Here is an 18353-nt window from a genome sequence, read left to right on the forward strand (position 1 = left end):
ACGAGAATGGCAGTCGTGCCATATCTAAACTGAACTGATTTGAACTTCAGGCAGCCTGAAGATGGACGGACGAGCTCACGGCCCAATTGTCGTTATGTGCTACCGGAGCCCATAGACAACAACAACGTAAAAGCCGCCATCCACTTTGAGACATAAGTTCTAGGTCTAAATTTTTACAGTACAACGGCTGTTCCTTAAAACCAACACATTACTGCTTCACGGCAGTAAAAATCAGAGTGTTGCTACCTACTCTTGTGGGCGTATAAGTCACCCTACCATTAGTAATTACGCATTATATAATTTTCGCAGGTTTGATTTTTATTATAGGCTCTTACAGTTTTACTGGCTTGGACGCAGCGCTCGATCCGAATGCACCGGGCGTCATAATCCGCAGGCCACCACCCCTTCAATAGCTGGTCGTTCTTGATGGACATTCTGGATTATTATTAGTCTGGACTGGATGCGATAGGCAAGAGACCTAGAATAATGGAGTGTATTTGAAGAGACCTATACTCAGCATTAGGTGGATAAGGTTTGAAGAAGAGATGAAAATTCTAGAGGCATTTAAGAATTCGTCCATTACCTTCGTAGATTGTTTTCATAAGAAGTGTAATACTTATTAACTGTAGATTATTTTGAGTACCTTAAAGGACTAGACTATATCTGTCAAAACCGTCAGATTTGACAGTTTTTTGAAAAACTTTGCGGTCCATCTTATCGTTTCATTACATATATTTCGTTCAATTTCATTCACATGTATTACTAATACAAAATACATTTTTTTCATTACACTCCGGTGTTTGGTTCCTTTGTTATCCAACACAGTATTTAAAAAAGAAACGAGCTGCCGAAGAGATATTTAATTTTGAGTTTGAGTAGGTCAGAATCGCATAGTATAACTCTTTCCTAATGATAACCTTAACGGTTTCCACTGCTTTTCCTTTTGCTATAAAATATTACAGGGCTTTTGGTAAGGTAATGTAATGATTATTTAGTTGTAATTATACTGTATACCTAGTTGAAATTATATTAACCAGTAAGTATACCAGCCCCCTTCAGCTCCCTTCCATTTTACTTTTTTATTATTCATCCGTCTTTAAGAACGGATTTCGTTTCTACCTCACGTTTAATTTCTTATCTGCTTTTGTTTGGTATATACTGGTGGCAGATACAAAGATTGCAAGACGGCGCCAATGGCGAACTCTTCTATCTATTTTTGCTATAGAGCAATCTTAAATTCCTGTTTAAAAAGGAGAAATGCCGATATTCCCAATAAATTAATTCGTGACTAGTTAGATTAAATCAAAAAACAACTAGAAAACTATTTTGTTACATATCTCACTATCGAATAGGAAAATATTTTATCATACTTGAAACTGAGAATGAGATATTTATCGTTTGTGTAATTTGCTACTCTGAGCTTACCTTAAATTACGTAAAAATCAACTGTTTATTTGAAAATCATTGAATCCAAAGATATTAAGTGATTACTTATGTTGTTTATTTTAATTCCTTCAATGAAGTAGGAAACCTATAGGTCTATGAATTCCTTTGACAAAATGACATTTGACTTTTTGAATTGTCATTCTCTTTGAGGTTATGTTTGATATAAACAAACCGCTATCGGCGCTATCACACAAATAGTTAGCTATGTACCTAAATTTCATTTAAATTTCGAATAATTTAATATAAACACACGTGAAAATGTCGAGTAAGCCTAATTCTAAGCGGACAATATACGTTGGAGGGCTAGCTGAGGAGGTCGACGAGAAAGTTTTAAACGCTGCTTTCATCCCTTTCGGGGATTTGGTTGATGTTCAAATACCTTTGGATTATGAGACTGAGAAGCATCGGGGCTTCGCTTTCATAGAGTTCGAAAACGCTGAGGATGCTGCCGCAGCGATTGATAACATGGTCAGTACTTTTACAGTGAAATACATGGCAGATGCTGGACATGGATTCTTTCAGTTCTAGTCCATAGGTATGATACAAAATACTCATTTTGGTACAAACGAAGGGTACACATCTTTGTTTATCGTTAAAGAATGTGAAATTACATTCAGGAATTATTTTTGGACAAATAAGATATATAAGTCTATATTTATTACTTATACAATAATATCTGACATTTTAAATTCTTACATTTTTTCGGTCTTAAATGTCCATTGTGAATATAGTAAGAGGTGAAGAAGTGTTATTATTGTTGTTATAACTCGGAAGTCCCCGAGTTTTTATTACAGATGGTAGGGTATATTGTAAGCCCAAGGGGTAGGTGCCACCAACATGTTTATTTATGATTTCTGATTGGCACAGTAGCCATCACCAGTGGAATAACCACAATTGAAACTACAACCTTATGTCTCAAGGTGGGTGGCAGCATTCACATTCTGATGGCTGTTGTCTTGTAATTACATAAACCTGGTGACATGAGTTTGTACATACTTATCACAAGCAAAACCTACCATAGCTAAAGGAATCTATATTGAAGAGTGAAATGCTATTTGGTATAAGCAACATTTTCCTTAATACACAACTTCATCTTCATAATTAAAGGTGTGTTTTATTTGGTATTAGCAAGAACAGTTTGATGGTTTTAATTGCTCTTTAATTGAGTTTATTCCATTAAAAAAGCTAAAGAAGTTTATTTGTTATGGTATTTTTTCCAAATTTTAAACTTTAAATGGCCTTTAAGTTCCAAAAATGTCAATATGTCCGAATGTTTGTAGGCAGCGGCTTGGCTCTTCCCCTGGCATTGCTGACGTCCATGAGCGACGGTAACCACTCACCATCAAGTGGGCTGTATGCTTGTCTGCCTATACGGCAATAAAAAAATATGTCACTTAAAACAAATAGCCTTTCACCCCTCAATATAAGGTATTGAAGGGAGAATTAAAATTATTTGTGTGTAATTTAAACCTCATCATTGGAAAATACTTTTTACTGATATTATAATTATATTTGTAATACATATTATTACAGTAAATAAAATATTGTTTCACATATATTTATACACGTCATGTTTCAAAGGTTTTTTTTTTTAAATTCCGGATTAAAGGAGATTTTGATTATTTTAATAATTTATTTAATTGACTAACACTAAAATGTTTAATATAATATTAGCTTAATACATTATCAAACTGCCATTCATAACTAAAGTGTAGGATATTGTAATAGAAAAAAGTTATATACACAGTAAATAAGCTTTTATAAAATAGGTTTGAAATTATTAATCTACTAGAAAATGACATCCATAGAGACATAGATGACCCTAGAAATATAGACATATTGTGGAATGCATAATTAAAAAAATTTAAACATGCTTAGTAATATTTTCTCATTTTAACTTGTAATCTAACTATTTATTTCTAGAATGATTCAGAACTATTTGGTAGAACAATACGAGTGAACATAGCAGCTCCGCAACGCATTAAAGAAGGCTCCACACGACCTGTCTGGTCGGATGACTCATGGCTGCAGAAACATGCTGGGGAAACTCTTCAACTGAACAAAGATGGTGAAGAAACTGAAACGAAAGACAAAACCGAAACTACTAGTGTAAGTAATCTAAAGTACATCAAATTAAGAAATAAGATGGTTATGATTCGGACATAACATGTGAAAGGATAATAAATATTATCCAAAACATTGATAAAGATGATTGATTTTAAGGATGCATAATATAAGGACTAAAGCGTTTAAAGTAAATGTATAAAGACTCTGGGTAAGGGGTTTGATAACTTTGTCACTAGCATTAGTCATATTCTTGAGATAACATAAACTCTGTCAAACGTTTGGCTTGTAATTTGGTATTATGTCAGTTACAGAGCGAATGCTACCTTCAGACGTTAATTACAAGTCTGAATTTTATTTAAATATCGACTTTTCTAACTTCACCTCAAAGGAAGTGAAATTATGATGGTAATTTTTTGTTCTATGATACTCTCCATGTCTTCGTATTGTGTCCAGTTTTCCAGTCAAGAGTTTATTGAGTTAGCACATACATTAAATTGTTTTCAAGTGATGTTATGAATATACTAAAACAAAGTGTGTAAATTTACATTGAAATTCTTCTCTTCTTCATCTTTTTCTCCACCTTATCCCACTACACACTTTACCCAGGTGGGCTTGAGCTCGTCCACATATCTAAGAAATAAAAAAAAAACTAGGTGGGGTCGGCACAGCTAATTTTTCTCTTCCATTCTCTTCTATTAGCCATCATCTCAACACTCACTCGTCTCTCTCATATCATATCGTCGTTCACACATTCCAACCATGTCTTCTTCGGTCGACCTCTTCCTCCTCTACCTTTTTCATACTATTTCCATAGATCTCCTAGTCACATGCCTCAATTCTCTACGCATCACATGTCCATACCGCGCTAATCGTCCGCTTGTTTCAAACTTCCTCTGATATACTCATTCTTTGTCTTGTCCATTCTTGTCACTCCACACATCCATCTCAACATTCGCATCTCTGCCGCGTGCACTCCTCTTTCATGCTTTACTTTCGTCGCCCAACATTCAGATCCATACAGATCCATACATCATTGAAATTATAATTAGAATTAAATTTTTTCAGGTCACACCATCGAAACCGATAGAGAAACGCAATCCTCAAGTGTATTTCGACATAAGTGTAAACAAACAAGAAATAGGCCGTATAATTATGATGCTTCGAGCCGACATAGTCCCAAAAACAGCGGAGAACTTTCGATCTTTGTGTACACACGAGAAAGGTTTCGGTTACCAGGGCAGTAGCTTTCATCGAATCATTCCAGAATTCGTATCCTTTTCAAACATATAAACATTGGTCTAGTCATTTTCTAAAATATGCATAGATGTGTAATAATAGGTAGGGGAAAAAGTCTTTTCGCATTATAGAATGTACTAGCGACCCGCCTTCGCTTCGCTTCGGAAACATTAAATTTTACTATTGATAGCTGAGTCCCGCGATGTTAACCGCGGTTATTGTCGTACCGCGGGTGAAGACGCGAGGCGAAGCTAGTCTAAAAAAATTAGCCTAAGTTACTCCTTATATCATCAGCTACCTGTCAGTGAAAGTCCCGTCAAAATCGGTCCAGCCGTTCCAGAGATTAGCAGGAACAAACAGACAGAGACAGACAGACAAAAATTGTAAAAAAATGTTATTTTGGTCTATGTACCGTATATATATTCATATGCATGTAGTAAAAAGTGGCTATTTCAATATTACAAACAGACACTTCAATTTTATTTATATGTATATAAATAAAATGAACTTGTACTAAATTCTCTTTGGCTATACTATTTGTATCTGGCTGGTTTTAGTATCATTAAAAGTTATAGAACAAAATGGTACCGACATAATTTAGTTAAATGTAAATAAACTATATTAAAAAATGTGAATTTTCTTAAAAAATGTGAAGAAACTTTCTCCCCAACCTATTAAATTCCACGTCAGAATTTAGATTTGGTTACTGGGGTTTTTTAGACATTAAAAATTCTCTTACGTCATTCTCATAATATATAGTAAAAAAAAAACATATTATTGTGTGCAAATCATACGTGATAGAATTGAAACTTTGAAAAATTTTGGTTTCGAAATAATGAGACGAATGTAAAATTTCGGGAAGAGGATAAATTGTAGGCTACAAGTGATACAAAGCTTGATAATTATTTTACATTTTATTCGTATATATTACATAGATTTATTCAGAATGTATTAAGTAAGAATATTAGGTACGAAGCAGAGCACAAAGAGAACCACGCTTATATTCGTGGTATACTGTATAATGCTTCTATCTCATTTTCTCCCACGTTAAATCTTATGAATTTATGTGTCTGTCTCTTTTTACTGTCGCTTTTTCGTTTCATCAACTTTCGAATCACAACGATGCTAAAGAAGATTTTACTTTGAAAAAAAAAGGTGATTTCCTGAATTAAAAGCCTAGATGTGTCAAGGAGGAGACTTCACGAATCACAACGGAACTGGGGGAAAGTCTATATACGGCAGAAAATTTGAAGATGAAAACTTCGCATTAAAACACACCGGCCCCGGGGTTCTAAGTATGGCTAATTCCGGACCCAACTCGAATGGATCACAATTCTTTCTTTGTACTGCAAAGTAAGTAACATTATTAGTTTTTCTATCTTATTGCCCTTGTCAGTTTCGATTTTTATCTATACTAATAATAAAAATAATATTATAAAGAGGAAAGATTTGTTTGTTTGTTTGTATTGAATAGGCTCCGAAACTACTGAACCGATTTGAAAAATTCTTTCGCTGTTTGGGAGCTACACTATTCCCGAATGACATAGGCTATAATATGTTTTGAAAAAAATTAGGGATATTTACTAAAAAGCCAATAATCTAACCCAAGGTGTAAAAAATTACCTAAAATATTATTTACATCGCGTGCCCTGCGAAAACTATTGATGACAGAATAAAATAATGTACTACGACTTTGTAGAACACATTATTAATTACAAAAAGTGTCGCGTCAGAATATTATGTCAAATTATTGTAGTTATGCCGTAATAAGTGTTCTTTTATTTTTAAAAATAAAACAACATCAAATATCGTTGAATTTTTTGTTAAAAACTCGAGCGGAGCCGGTGCGAGCCGCTAGTGTAATAATAATTATGTTTCTCATGAAAAATATCTCACAGCGTTTCCAGAGTCTTAGTAATGATTTCATATTTTCTAGAACAGAATGGTTGGACGGTAAGCACGTGGTTTTCGGTCACGTGATCTCCGGCTTGGACGTGATGAAGAAGATGGAGAGGTACGGCAGTAAGAGCGGAACGGTTTCAGCGAAAGTTGTCATAAGTAATTGTGGAGAATTACAATGATTCTGATGAACCTTTGTTGTTTTATTTGATATTTAATAATAAACGTCTCCTTAATCAGACGTCTGAATGAGCAATACTAAATCTATCTACTCACTAGTTTTTAACCACGCCATATTTTTATTTTGCAATCGAATTCTCCTATCATGAACACACGTGACATGTGCATTTATGGATGGCCTCTTATTACATTGATAAATCTGGTCTCGCCTCTGGTTGTAGAGTTAACCACGGAATCCCATATCTTGTGCGCCCCCTTGGCGCAGTACCGTAGGGGGATTGGCCCCTGATGCCCGAAAAAAGAATGTGTTATAAAACCGGATAAGTTGCTATCAATGCCGGGAAATTTCCGGTTACGGCTTGAAGGACATAACCTTTATTATACTGTTGCGACTTCCGCATTAACTTACATAGTAGTCGGATTTTTAAGACATCCGGTTACTTAAAACCAGGTAGGCGGTTAGTTCGTCTACCCTATAAAGCAATAAAAGAGTCATCTGTTACCAGAAGGCGCCTAATAGCTTCAACGTAAAATTCCACGCCTTAAACATTCGACATCCCAAATTTCTTCCTGGAACGTATTTCAGTTCTATTTATATAGGATTTAATGAAAGCAATCCGTCTTAATTACAAATCTAATAATCACTAGTACCAACGTTATCTACACCTGCCTGCGACACAATTATACCGGTAATTAGATATACGGGTTCTATGGTGGAGACAATTAGTAATTGGGGTGGATGGCGACGATTTATTTAGCAGCTGCATACTTTACACAAACGTTTTAATGAATTGTTGTTACAAAACGGCGCGAAGAGGGTAGTTGTAATTTTAATTGACACTTCTATTCACGGTTTAGTGTCTGACCATAGATACGCAAACATATCTGACTTTTTGAAGTGAAACTTCTTCGGCGCGTTGAGAGTAAAATTTAACTCGCGCCAGATTCATTACGGCTAGAGAGAAAATATCCAATTTAGGTAGAGTGAGAGTGAGGAAATAGAGAGAGCGTCTCGCGAACCACTCGACCGTGGAGAGAAGGAGAGGACAAAGCGAACTAAGTCGTTTCTCTTATACACATTCTGTTTACGGGCGGCGTCGGCCACTAGATAGCCTGTTATTAGTTTCTCATTGCTCCTGTAGATGGCAGCAACATATAAACTATCTTATATTTTACTTTTAATGAAGGATTAAAAGAATATCTATTTTTCTTTAAATAATTTAAAACATACATAAATGTTGAAGAGGTCGTTTCTCTTATACACAGTATCTCCTGTTACAAGAGAAATTTGATTTAAGGATGAAAAATGCTACACAATACTACACACTGCCAAAGAAGTTTGACTTCTTTCATGTGCACTCAGTTGCACGTGCACCATTTTTTTATTTAGTTGTATTGAAAACAATACAAGGTATATTTGCACTCCATTTTGTGTTAGTTGCACTTTTTTAACTGAGTTTTTCTAAAAATAATGTAAACCTATTACTAAGCATAAACCAAATGACATAGATAAGGAAAAGTACATGACGTGCTTCAATCCATTGCTGTTTCCGATAAATTAGTGAGTCTGCGCGCTGTGCATCTTAAAACTTGTAGGGTTGTGAACGAAAATTAATAAATGTAAATAATAAATATTATTATGCACAAAACGTATTTTTTTTAAATAACCTGTTCAAACTGACATTTTTATTTTATTTTATTCCTAATTTACATTCACGTTATATAAAATGTACGTACAAATACTTGGCTAAAATTAAGTTTGGTATAAACTTTGTTTTCTCATTTTCGATTTTTTATTCTGAAGAAAATTCGTTTTCGTGATACTACTGCATAACCTATAAAATATTCCCCCATTAAAATTTATGTTTTGTTAAATTTTTAATTTGACGTTGGCAATCTATTCTTCGTACTGAAGGAAGGAAAATAGGCGAAAGCTCAAATAAAACGGATTTAGTAAATGTATTTGAATGTAAAGTTTTATAAGTGTGTGAAATTATATATAACTATGTATATTAATATATAAAAAAAAGTCACTCTGGAATTTATAACAGTGTATTAAGTAAAAATGATTGTAGTTTGAAATTTGTAAATAGTTGTGTGTTTAAATAGTAACCAAAACGGAAGGGTCCGAAATCCGAACCGAAATTCCAAATGCGAATTCCGAAAATCATGCGGAATCCGAACGCAGTACTGCTTCACGGCAGAAATAAGCAGAGTGATACCCGTGCCGACTCACAAGACCTCCTAACGCCACTAAGCTGCCCCATCCTTCAAAACGAAACGCATTACTGCTAAAGCTTGACTGACAATGACGACGTCATAAGTCGATTAGAACAAGGTGTACAAGTATTATATTATTATTCTTTTTTTGCTTAGATGGGTGGACTAGCTCACGGCCTACCTGATGTTAAGTGGTTACCGGAACCCATAGACATCTCCAACGTAAATGCCGCCATCCACCTTGAGATATGCGTTCTAAGGTCTCAGTTCAGTATAACAATCTTCTTCTTAACCCGCATTATGTGCGGTCGGCAAACCATGTCTTCTCTGACATTCCAGTTTCAACTACCACTTCTCTAAATTCATCCCCCACAGCAGCTGAAATATTATTGCATAAACATGTCAACAAATGTAATGAAATTTTTAAATTTAAGGAAATTAATTCAAGCAATATAATAAAAAGTTTTAATAGCCTTAATGTAAAAAATACAGCTGACTTGTGGGGAATATCAGTAAAGGTTTTGAAGTCTGTAATAGACATTATTGCTCCTCATCTTGCTAGTATTTTTAATGATTGTATTAGGTGTGGTGTATTTCCTGACTTAATGAAACATAGTAAAGTGATTCCTCTTTTTAAATCTGGTAGTACTGATGACCCCTCTAACTATAGACCTATTTCAGTACTCCCTACGTTGAGTAAAATCTTTGAAAAAATAATTTTGACACAACTTTTAGAACATTTTAATTCAAATAACCTGCTTCATAATAAACAATTCGGGTTTACAATTTCGGTCGCTCTACAACTGATGCAGGTGCTTATCTAGTCAAAAATATTTTTAAATCTTGGGAGGAATCACATGATTGTCTTGGAATTTTCTGTGACTTATCCAAAGCATTTGACTGTGTTGAACATGAAACATTGGTGAGGAAACTACATCACTATGGTATTAGGGATGGTGCATTGGAACTTATTACTTCCTATTTATCAGGACGGATACAAACAGTAGATGTGAAAGGTAATAGATCTTCAGGTACCTTGTTGAAAATGGGTGTACCTCAGGGTTCCATTTTGGGTCCTTTTCTATTTCTAATATATATAAACGATTTACCTAGTTTTATTGAGTCCCGACACGAGGTCGTATTATTCGCAGATGATACATCTTTATTATTTAAAATTAAACGACAATTACAAGTCTATGACGAAGTGAATGATGCGATTTCGTGTGTGGTTCATTGGTTCCGTATCAATAACCTATTATTGAATAGTAAGAAAACTAAATGTATTAAATTTACTTTAAAATGTATTAAACCATCTTTAAATGTGAGACAAGTGGATAGTGATGTAATTGTTTCTGAGGAATCATTGGAGCTTGTTGAGTCAACCGTATTTCTTGGTATAACAGTGGACTCCAAACTGCAATGGGGACCTCATATTCATAAATTAGCGAGTAAGCTCAGCTCTGCAGCATACGCAGTAAAAAAAATTAGAATGTTAACAAACGCGGACACGGCTCGTTTAGTTTACTTTAGTTACTTCCACAGTGTCATGTCCTATGGCATTTTGCTATGGGGCAATGCGGCCGATGTAGAAACGATATTTATTCTGCAGAAAAGAGCTATACGCGCTATTTATAACATGCACTCAAGGGAATCCCTGAGGGAGAAATTTAAAGAAATTAAAGTTCTCACTATGCCATCCCAGTACATTTTTGAAAATTTGATGTATGTTCGTAAACATATTGAGGAGTTTCCTAAAAAGTCGGACATACATAATAGAAATACTAGGAACAAACACAAGCTTGTTGTGCCGATGAGTAGGTTACATAAGATACGAAATTCATTCGGGTGTTTGTCTGTGGGCCTGTACAACAAAATCCCACAAGATGTTCAGAACCTACATATACATAGGTTTAAGAAAACTGTTAAAGAACATCTGTGCAATAAAGCTTACTATAAAGTCAATGATTATCTAGAAGATTGCACAAAGTGGGAATGAGTTGCTCGCTCCGGGCATTTCAATATTGTAGTAATTGTTACGTTATAATACTCATTGTAAAAAACTCATATTTAAAAAAAATAATGTAATATTAAAAAAATTATAAATAATAATTTATTAAAAAAAAAAAAAAACATGCCCGCTGAGTTTCTTGCCAATTCTTCTCAGGACGGAGGCTAGTTCTTGTGAATTGGCGGTAGTTCTTTTGACGTTCAACAAGTATGTACTTTCATTTATGTTGAATAAAAATTTTTTGATTTGATTTGATTTGATTTGATGTCCTTTTGTTATGCTGCATAGTGAATGCATTGCAATGTGCCTTAAGGACTTTTCGGTTTCATTTACAAGTAATTACAATTATCTCCAATTTTATTTACCGACAAAAGACTATTAGAACAGTTCAAAATATTTAAATAAATATATTTAACTTACAGTTTAATTTACATTGAGTTTCAACTTGAAATCTCAAAACAGATCAAAGCCCGTCATGGTAACCCTAGTGTTAAAGGATTACCCACACCTTTGTCTAATTAAGCCGGTGGTATTCCGCGAGCGTTTGTCGTGCATTTCAAGTCACACCGAAGTCGACGTGTTCATTAAGAGCTTGCTGTAAAATTTATCTATTCAACTATTGGAGGTATTAAACTGGCAAATTGCCAAAATGTTCAAGGCCGATCTGGTGCAATGCGATTAACAAAATCTAGATTTCTGTCACGCTCTTTAAACTTTGAATAGAGGGAATGGTGGTACCTTAGTTGCTACCAGTAGGCAGCGGCTTGGCTCTGCCCCTGGCATTGTTGAAGTCCATGGGCGACGGTAATCACTCACCATCAGGTGAGCCGTATGCTCGTCTGCCTACAAGGGCAATAAAAAAGTGGTAATATAAATTTTGCAGGGTGCTATCATTTCTTTTTCCCTGCCTAAGCTGCCTTGAGAGGCTATATCAGCGTAACTTTAACTTGTAGGTGAGCTCACGGGGTCAAACCTGACGACGTTGGTAACACGAACCCTACGCAAGGGCCGTGCTTCGCAGAATCTACCACTGGATCGGAAACGCGACCTACTGAGAAGATCCGGCGAGAAACTCAGTGGGCTGTGTCTGAGGGTTAATTTACTCATCGAGCCCTTCGTCGCAAGCGACGGGTTCGACTGGACAAGGACCGGGTGTTATCATGGGTCCTATAAGTAATACGAATATTCAACGTGAGTTCTAACTACGTAGAAACTTTTTAAACGAAATTGATAAGATGCAAACTATAGAAACATAGGAGAGAAAAAAATTGCGATCATTTTCGTTTTAATCCAACTGTTCTCAAACTTTGTTTGAAGTCGTCTTGGTCTAAAGGCGCTGACAATACCAAATGATAAACAGTCGCCGACATCCTAAGCACGATATTACTGATCCTCCCCTTTCATTATCGGTGCTTTTAGATATTCCAAGCACCGGACACCATTCTTGGCAAACCCGTCAATTGCGACGAAGGGTTCGTCGTACAACTTAATCCGTAGACATAGCCCATTGAGCTTCTCGCCGGATTTTCTCAGTCGGTCGTGATTCCGATTCGGTGGTAGATTCAGTGGAGTACTACTCTTGCTAGGAAGGATGTTAACATCCCTAGTTGAGCCCCGTGAGCTCGAGGCTACTAGGTAGAAGAAAAATAATGAAAATAGTGCTGCTATATCTGGAACTCACTAAAACTAAAAATAGCGAATAAAAATAGACCATATATATATATATATTTATTGCTTAGATGGGTGGAGGAGCTCACAGCCCACCTGGTTTTAAGCGGTTACTGGAGCCCATAGACATCCACAACGTAAATGCGCCACCCACCTTGAGATATAAATTCTAAGGTCTCAAGTATAGTTACAACGGCTGCCCCACGCTTCAAACCGAAACGCATTACTGCTTCACGGCAGAAATAGGCAGGGTGGTGGTAACCACCCGCGCGGACTCACAAGAGGTCCTACCACCAGTAATTACGCAAATTATAATTTTGCGGGTTTCATTTTTATTACACGATGTTATTCCTATATTGTATATCATATATCTATATATCATATTATGATGAATAACAAGAAAGTTGAAAGCGACTTAATTTAACTTTGATCTTTCTTTAGATTGAAGCTGTTTATAAACAAACATATGTTTGCATATGCTGTAAGATCTTAACGTGTAATTTAGAATCTCAAAATTTACCACGGTTGAGTTTCGAAAGAGAATATTATTAAAAATTATATAGCAAAGGCTGCCAAAGAATAAATAAAACATAATATTTTCCTTGGTCAATTTCATCGAATGTTGTGTTACGAATTTTTCGTTAACGACCCGTGATGTTTTTTACGTAATATAGAAAACAACATAATATTATTTTAAAACAAATAAGTGCTAATATTCAACAGCAGTATTCTTTGCCAAAGCAGACAAGCGCCGTTACAATACATTTCATGTTGGTAATAAAACGTCTGGCCGCGAGTTTCCTTCATCTCGCAGTTTTCCCGCCAGTTTCCCGACTGATGTCGAATGTTGAGGACGGTTGCAAACGAGCTCTGACGTCACGAGCTTGATATATCGCGCGCGCCAAATTTCGTATTTCGAACCAGTTTCGTTTTGACAACCATTATTGTTTTTAAATTAAAAATTAGATGTAAAGGGATTTTTAAAAAAAAATACAAATTTTTTTTTCCCTCCAAATACTGTGCTTTGGACGTTACAGTCGCATAGAGTTGTGTTGATTAAAAAAGTTTGTTTTTAGTGATGCCGTCGAACTAATTTATCAGTTTAAAGGTGAGTTTTTTTAATTCAATTTTAAATAACAACGAAGTCTTATACAAATTAGATACATCACCAAATAACTTACATGGAAAAAATAACCTAGTACAGGAATATTCCAAACTTAAATTAATTTAAATTAATATTCACACAAGAAATACACTCATTTTTTATTACAATTTAATTTTAATTGTTTTAATAAAACTAAAGCCCAAACACGCAGCGTGAAGAATTTCGTAAATGACCGATCATCAATTATTATACTCAAAGTAATTATACTCAAAGTCGACAATCAAATTTAATATTATTCTGTCTCTTAAAGCTCTCACCAGCACACATTTCCAATTTCTCAAAATGTCTTAAAAATCGTACATACAAATTATTAATATTATTTTCTATCGGTTAATTGAGTGCTTTCTGGACTTGTAAGCTCAGAAGAAACATAACTACGCGAGGAGCTCTAACCACCTTGACACATGAGGTCGGAGTTTCAATAATATTATATAACGGGTGTCTCATCCTTCAAACTGAACTGCATCGTGGCAGAAATAGGCAATATCTGGTAGGCAATATCTGAAAGTGCGTGTTGAGGCGGTAATTAAATAAAAAAAAGTTATCTGCAAGTATGGGCTCCTTGTCCATTAGATAGTGCTTAAATGAATACCGTTGATTGATTATTGATTGATTGATTATTAACATACGGCTTCAACTAAACTTAAACTAAAGACTTAAACAAAAAAATAAAAATAAAATTCATTTAAAATTAAATACAATTAAAAATAAAAAAAACTTAAATTAAAGGTTTAAGCGGCTTTTTTATTAGCATAAGCATAAACAGGTGCTCCGTTTAACGCTAAGGGGGTAATTGGACCTCAGAGACATAAAATATTATATAGGTACCTATCTAGGATTTCAAATCGTAACGCGTTAGGGCTTTGCGATTGAAATAGGCAGGACGAATACAGACTTAGAGCACATCCTAAAACCAAAATACAAGATACATCGAGTAGAGGGAGTAGTGTTAACGCGTCTTCAGGATAGTAGGGTCCTGGCAAAGAGAAGGAAGAGACTAAACGTAATGAAAAATAATTAAGAAAGGTACCTATTTCTGCTGTGAAACAAGTAATTTGGGCGTGAAGCGTGGGGCGGTAGTTCTACTGTAACAAATGAGACTCAAAGTGGGTGGCGACATTTAGGTTGTAGATGTCTATGGGCTCCGGTAACCACTAAAAACCAAGTGGACCGTGAGCACGTTCACCCATTTAAGGAATAAGAAAAACAAAGGCTGAAAATGTTGATGCAATGACGAATAGTTTAAGCGGGAATTTTTGAATCGTCCGAACGTTAGCTGAACAAAAAAACCAATGAGATGTTTATTTTTAATAATTTTATGATCACCGCAACTTATATTTACTGGGGGTAGGACCTCTTGTGAGTCCGCAAGAGTAGGTACCACCGCCCCGCCTATTTCTGCCGTGAAGCAATAATGCGTTTCGGTTTGAAGGGTGGGGCAGCCGTTGTAACTATACTGAGATCTTAGAACTTATATCTCAAGGTGTGTGGCGCATTTACGCTGTAGATGTCTATGGGCTCCAGTAACCACTTAACACCAGGTGGGCTGTGAGCTCGTCCACACATCTAAGCAATAAAAAAATATATATATATTTATATTATGTTGTTTTTGCAAATCGAAGTCGTCGTGGCCTAAAGGATATCACGTCAGGTGCATTCGTATGTAGCGATGCAACGGTGTTCGAATCCCACAGGCGGGTACCAATTTTTCTAATGAAATACGTACTCAACAAATGTTCACGATTGCTTTCCACGGTGAAGGAATAAAAATAAAACCCGCATAATTAAAATTTGCGTAAATACTGGTGGTAGGACCTCTTGTGAGTCCGCACGGGTAGGTGGCACCACCCTGAACTATACTGAAACCTGAGACCTTAGAACTTAAATCTCAAGGTGGGTGGCCCATTTACGTTGTAGATGTTTATGGGCTTCAGTAACCACTTAACACCAGGTGGGCTGTGAGCTCGTCCACCCATCTAAGCAATAAAAAAAAAACTATAAGTGAGCTAATTATCCAGTGTACGACGCTTTATAATTACCCGTCATAGATGGACTAGGAGTCATTTGCCAGTGAGAATAGATTGATGACACACACAAAGAGACATCCCCATCTAAACCTCCTCAGCAGAACTTAGCGGCTTCATTTATAAACGTCGAGCAATATAAGATTGATATACTGAATTATATAATTCGTAATGGCAACTCACATTCAAGTATATGTACTCTAAAAAACAAAACGTGGGTAATAGTCACTAATTGTATTCAATAAATTTGTAGAATTAAAAAAATGTCGGCAGTTTTATTGATTACTACTGTACCACGGATGTCATTGTGTTAGGCAAAGGATTTATCGAGGGGTAAGGCTATTTGCTTCAAGCAACACTTTTTGCAACTTAATAGGAGAACCATTTAAAATTTGAAAAAATTATCATAACAAAAAAAAAAACTTCTTGAGCTATTTCAACGGTAGGCAGCAGCTTGGCTCTGCCCCTGGCATTGCTGGAGTCCATGGGCGACGGTAACCATTCAGCATCAGGTGGGCCGTATGCTCGCCTGCCTACAAGGGTAATAAAAAAAAAAGGAGTAAACTTAATTGAAGTTCAATTAAAAACATCAAACTGTTTTTTTTCCCTACCTTTTCCTATTGGTAGCCTAAGAGGCTATTCCAGCTACGCCCGGACTGGTACGTGAGCTCACGGGCTCAACCTAAGAGAATTTGCTAACACTAGCCCTAGCAAGAGTAGTGCTTCGCAGAATCTACCACCGGATCGGAATGCCGACCCACTGAGAAGATCCGGCGAGAAACTCCGTGGGCTGTGTCTATGGGTTAGTTCGCACGTCATAATCGACAAGTTCAAAGAGGACGGTGACCGGTGCTTCAGAGGCCTTAAAGCACTGAGAGTGAAGAAGGGGGATCCGACAAGACATGTTTCAGGCGACGGTGGCTTTACGTTGCCCTGTCGCAGTCGGATAAAGCTGTTTATGCTATTAACAAATAAAACGGACCTTTAATTACAAAGATAAATGTCGCGTATTAAGCGGAAGGTCGCGTATTAAGCGGAATGTCGCGTATTAAGCGAAAAGTCGCTTAAACCGAACAGTCTTTAACCCCTCGATATAATGTGTCGGCTTTTTTTCAATAGTTGCAGTAATAGCCGAAGTGTCATGCGTACCAGACAATCTAAACGCCCCAATCTCAGATCGTTACATCACTAGAAAATTCACTCGATCACGCAATATTGTAATGAATCCTCACTAATAAGGACCACTTTACAGATATCAACTCGATCATTGTTAGATTGAGATATCTTAAATTAGTTCTTCTTATGACTGTTCGATCCAGTTATGTTTATCATTCAAATGCTGGAATACTAAGAAAAACACGTACATACGAACGCGTAAAAAAGCCAACGCGTTTTAAAATACGTATATAGATTTCGTGTTTGGATGAGGCTTTTGTTGTGAGGTACACCGAGACCAGATACATTTTCTGGTGTAGATTTTACTTTTATGTTTTATTTTCTATAATTAATGTTTTGTTTAATCTACTTTACTTGTCAGTCTGTACTTTAAATGTACATATATTATAATGTTCGGGAAATAAAAGCATTATTATTGATATAATATTATAGATTTCGTACATTGATTTTGAGAGCTCTAGAATGTTACAATAGTATGAGCGAACAATAAAGTTGTTACTGTGCCAGTGAAAGCAGAAATCCAGATAAAAAAATCAGTCTAAGCGAATAGTATTGATGAGTCATTGTGTAAGTAAGCTATTGTGTTCGTAATACAGCGGTTTCAAGGTCGAATCCTTATCCAGATCATTAGCGGACAATAAAAGGGATAAACAAACGTACGACCATAAATCGTTTCGTGTAGAATAAACATATTAGAACATTTGTGTTCATGTAAGAAGTAAGAAGTCTGTGCTTAGCTTGAAGTGTGGTCACCTTGTCGGAATGACGTTCAGAAATGACTAAGTTAATGAATTGTATGACTTTTGAATGTAGTGCTGCGTTTAGTTCTTGAAGAATGTGTATTTAAATTTACAGGACATCATAGATACTTTGTAATCGAAACCATTGTAATATAAAATCAAAAGGAACAATAGTTGATCCTTTGAGTTCGATTAATATGAAAAACAAATACCAGGGAAATTAAAGTTACGGTTAATTTTACTAATTCGTGTGGAAGTGCAAACCGACAATAACTTGTTTAAATAGCTTATAACGAAGAAGGAAAACAGTATGAACTGAATAAAATTTTTAAAGATTCATCGCCATTTTTTATTTATTGTGAATCTGCTTACTGCTCGCCTGGAAGCTCTTCGCATATAAACTTCACTATCGCCACATACATGTGTCGCCAAAGGTACAAAAGCTATCAGTCGGAAATAGAATGATGGTATTTACCCGTGTGGGTTCATAATGAGCCCTACCATAAGTATTTCGGTCAGAAAAA

General features: G+C 35.7%; 2 protein-coding genes and 1 long non-coding RNA gene across 4 annotated transcripts in view; 2 read left to right on the forward strand and 1 right to left on the reverse strand.

Moving 5' to 3' along the window:
• Nucleotides 1-292: 292 nt before the first annotated feature.
• LOC134200271 (uncharacterized) lies at nucleotides 293-687 on the reverse strand. The gene is made up of 2 exons (XR_009975094.1): nucleotides 584-687; nucleotides 293-478 (listed from the first exon to the last, which is right to left on the reverse strand). It is a non-coding gene; the product is annotated as an uncharacterized LOC134200271 (long non-coding RNA).
• An 862-nt stretch (nucleotides 688-1549) lies between these two features.
• LOC101746413 (peptidyl-prolyl cis-trans isomerase) lies at nucleotides 1550-6840 on the forward strand. Of its 2 annotated transcripts, none has more exons than XM_004922969.4 (5): nucleotides 1550-1914; nucleotides 3370-3555; nucleotides 4579-4782; nucleotides 5930-6102; nucleotides 6686-6840. In XM_004922969.4, the coding sequence occupies exons 1-5, from the start codon at nucleotides 1705-1707 to the stop codon at nucleotides 6828-6830; spliced, it is 918 nt and encodes a 305-aa protein (XP_004923026.1). In that variant the 5' UTR covers nucleotides 1550-1704; the 3' UTR covers nucleotides 6831-6840. The 2 variants fall into 2 exon arrangements, with proteins under 2 accessions (XP_004923026.1, XP_062528806.1); XM_062672822.1 differs by having other exon boundaries at nucleotides 1571-1914; nucleotides 6691-6840.
• Nucleotides 6841-13591: 6751 nt separating this feature from the next.
• LOC101742966 (alpha-1D adrenergic receptor) overlaps nucleotides 13592-18353 on the forward strand; it is a 106218-nt gene continuing 101456 nt past the window's right edge. Inside the window, exon 1 of the mRNA XM_012697319.4 lies at nucleotides 13592-13832. The gene's annotated coding sequence lies outside the window, so the exon portion shown is untranslated. The remainder of the gene's footprint in view (nucleotides 13833-18353) is intronic.

Source organism: Bombyx mori, chromosome 15 (genome assembly GCF_030269925.1).
Source record: "Bombyx mori chromosome 15, ASM3026992v2".
Taxonomy (NCBI): domain Eukaryota; kingdom Metazoa; phylum Arthropoda; class Insecta; order Lepidoptera; family Bombycidae; genus Bombyx; species Bombyx mori.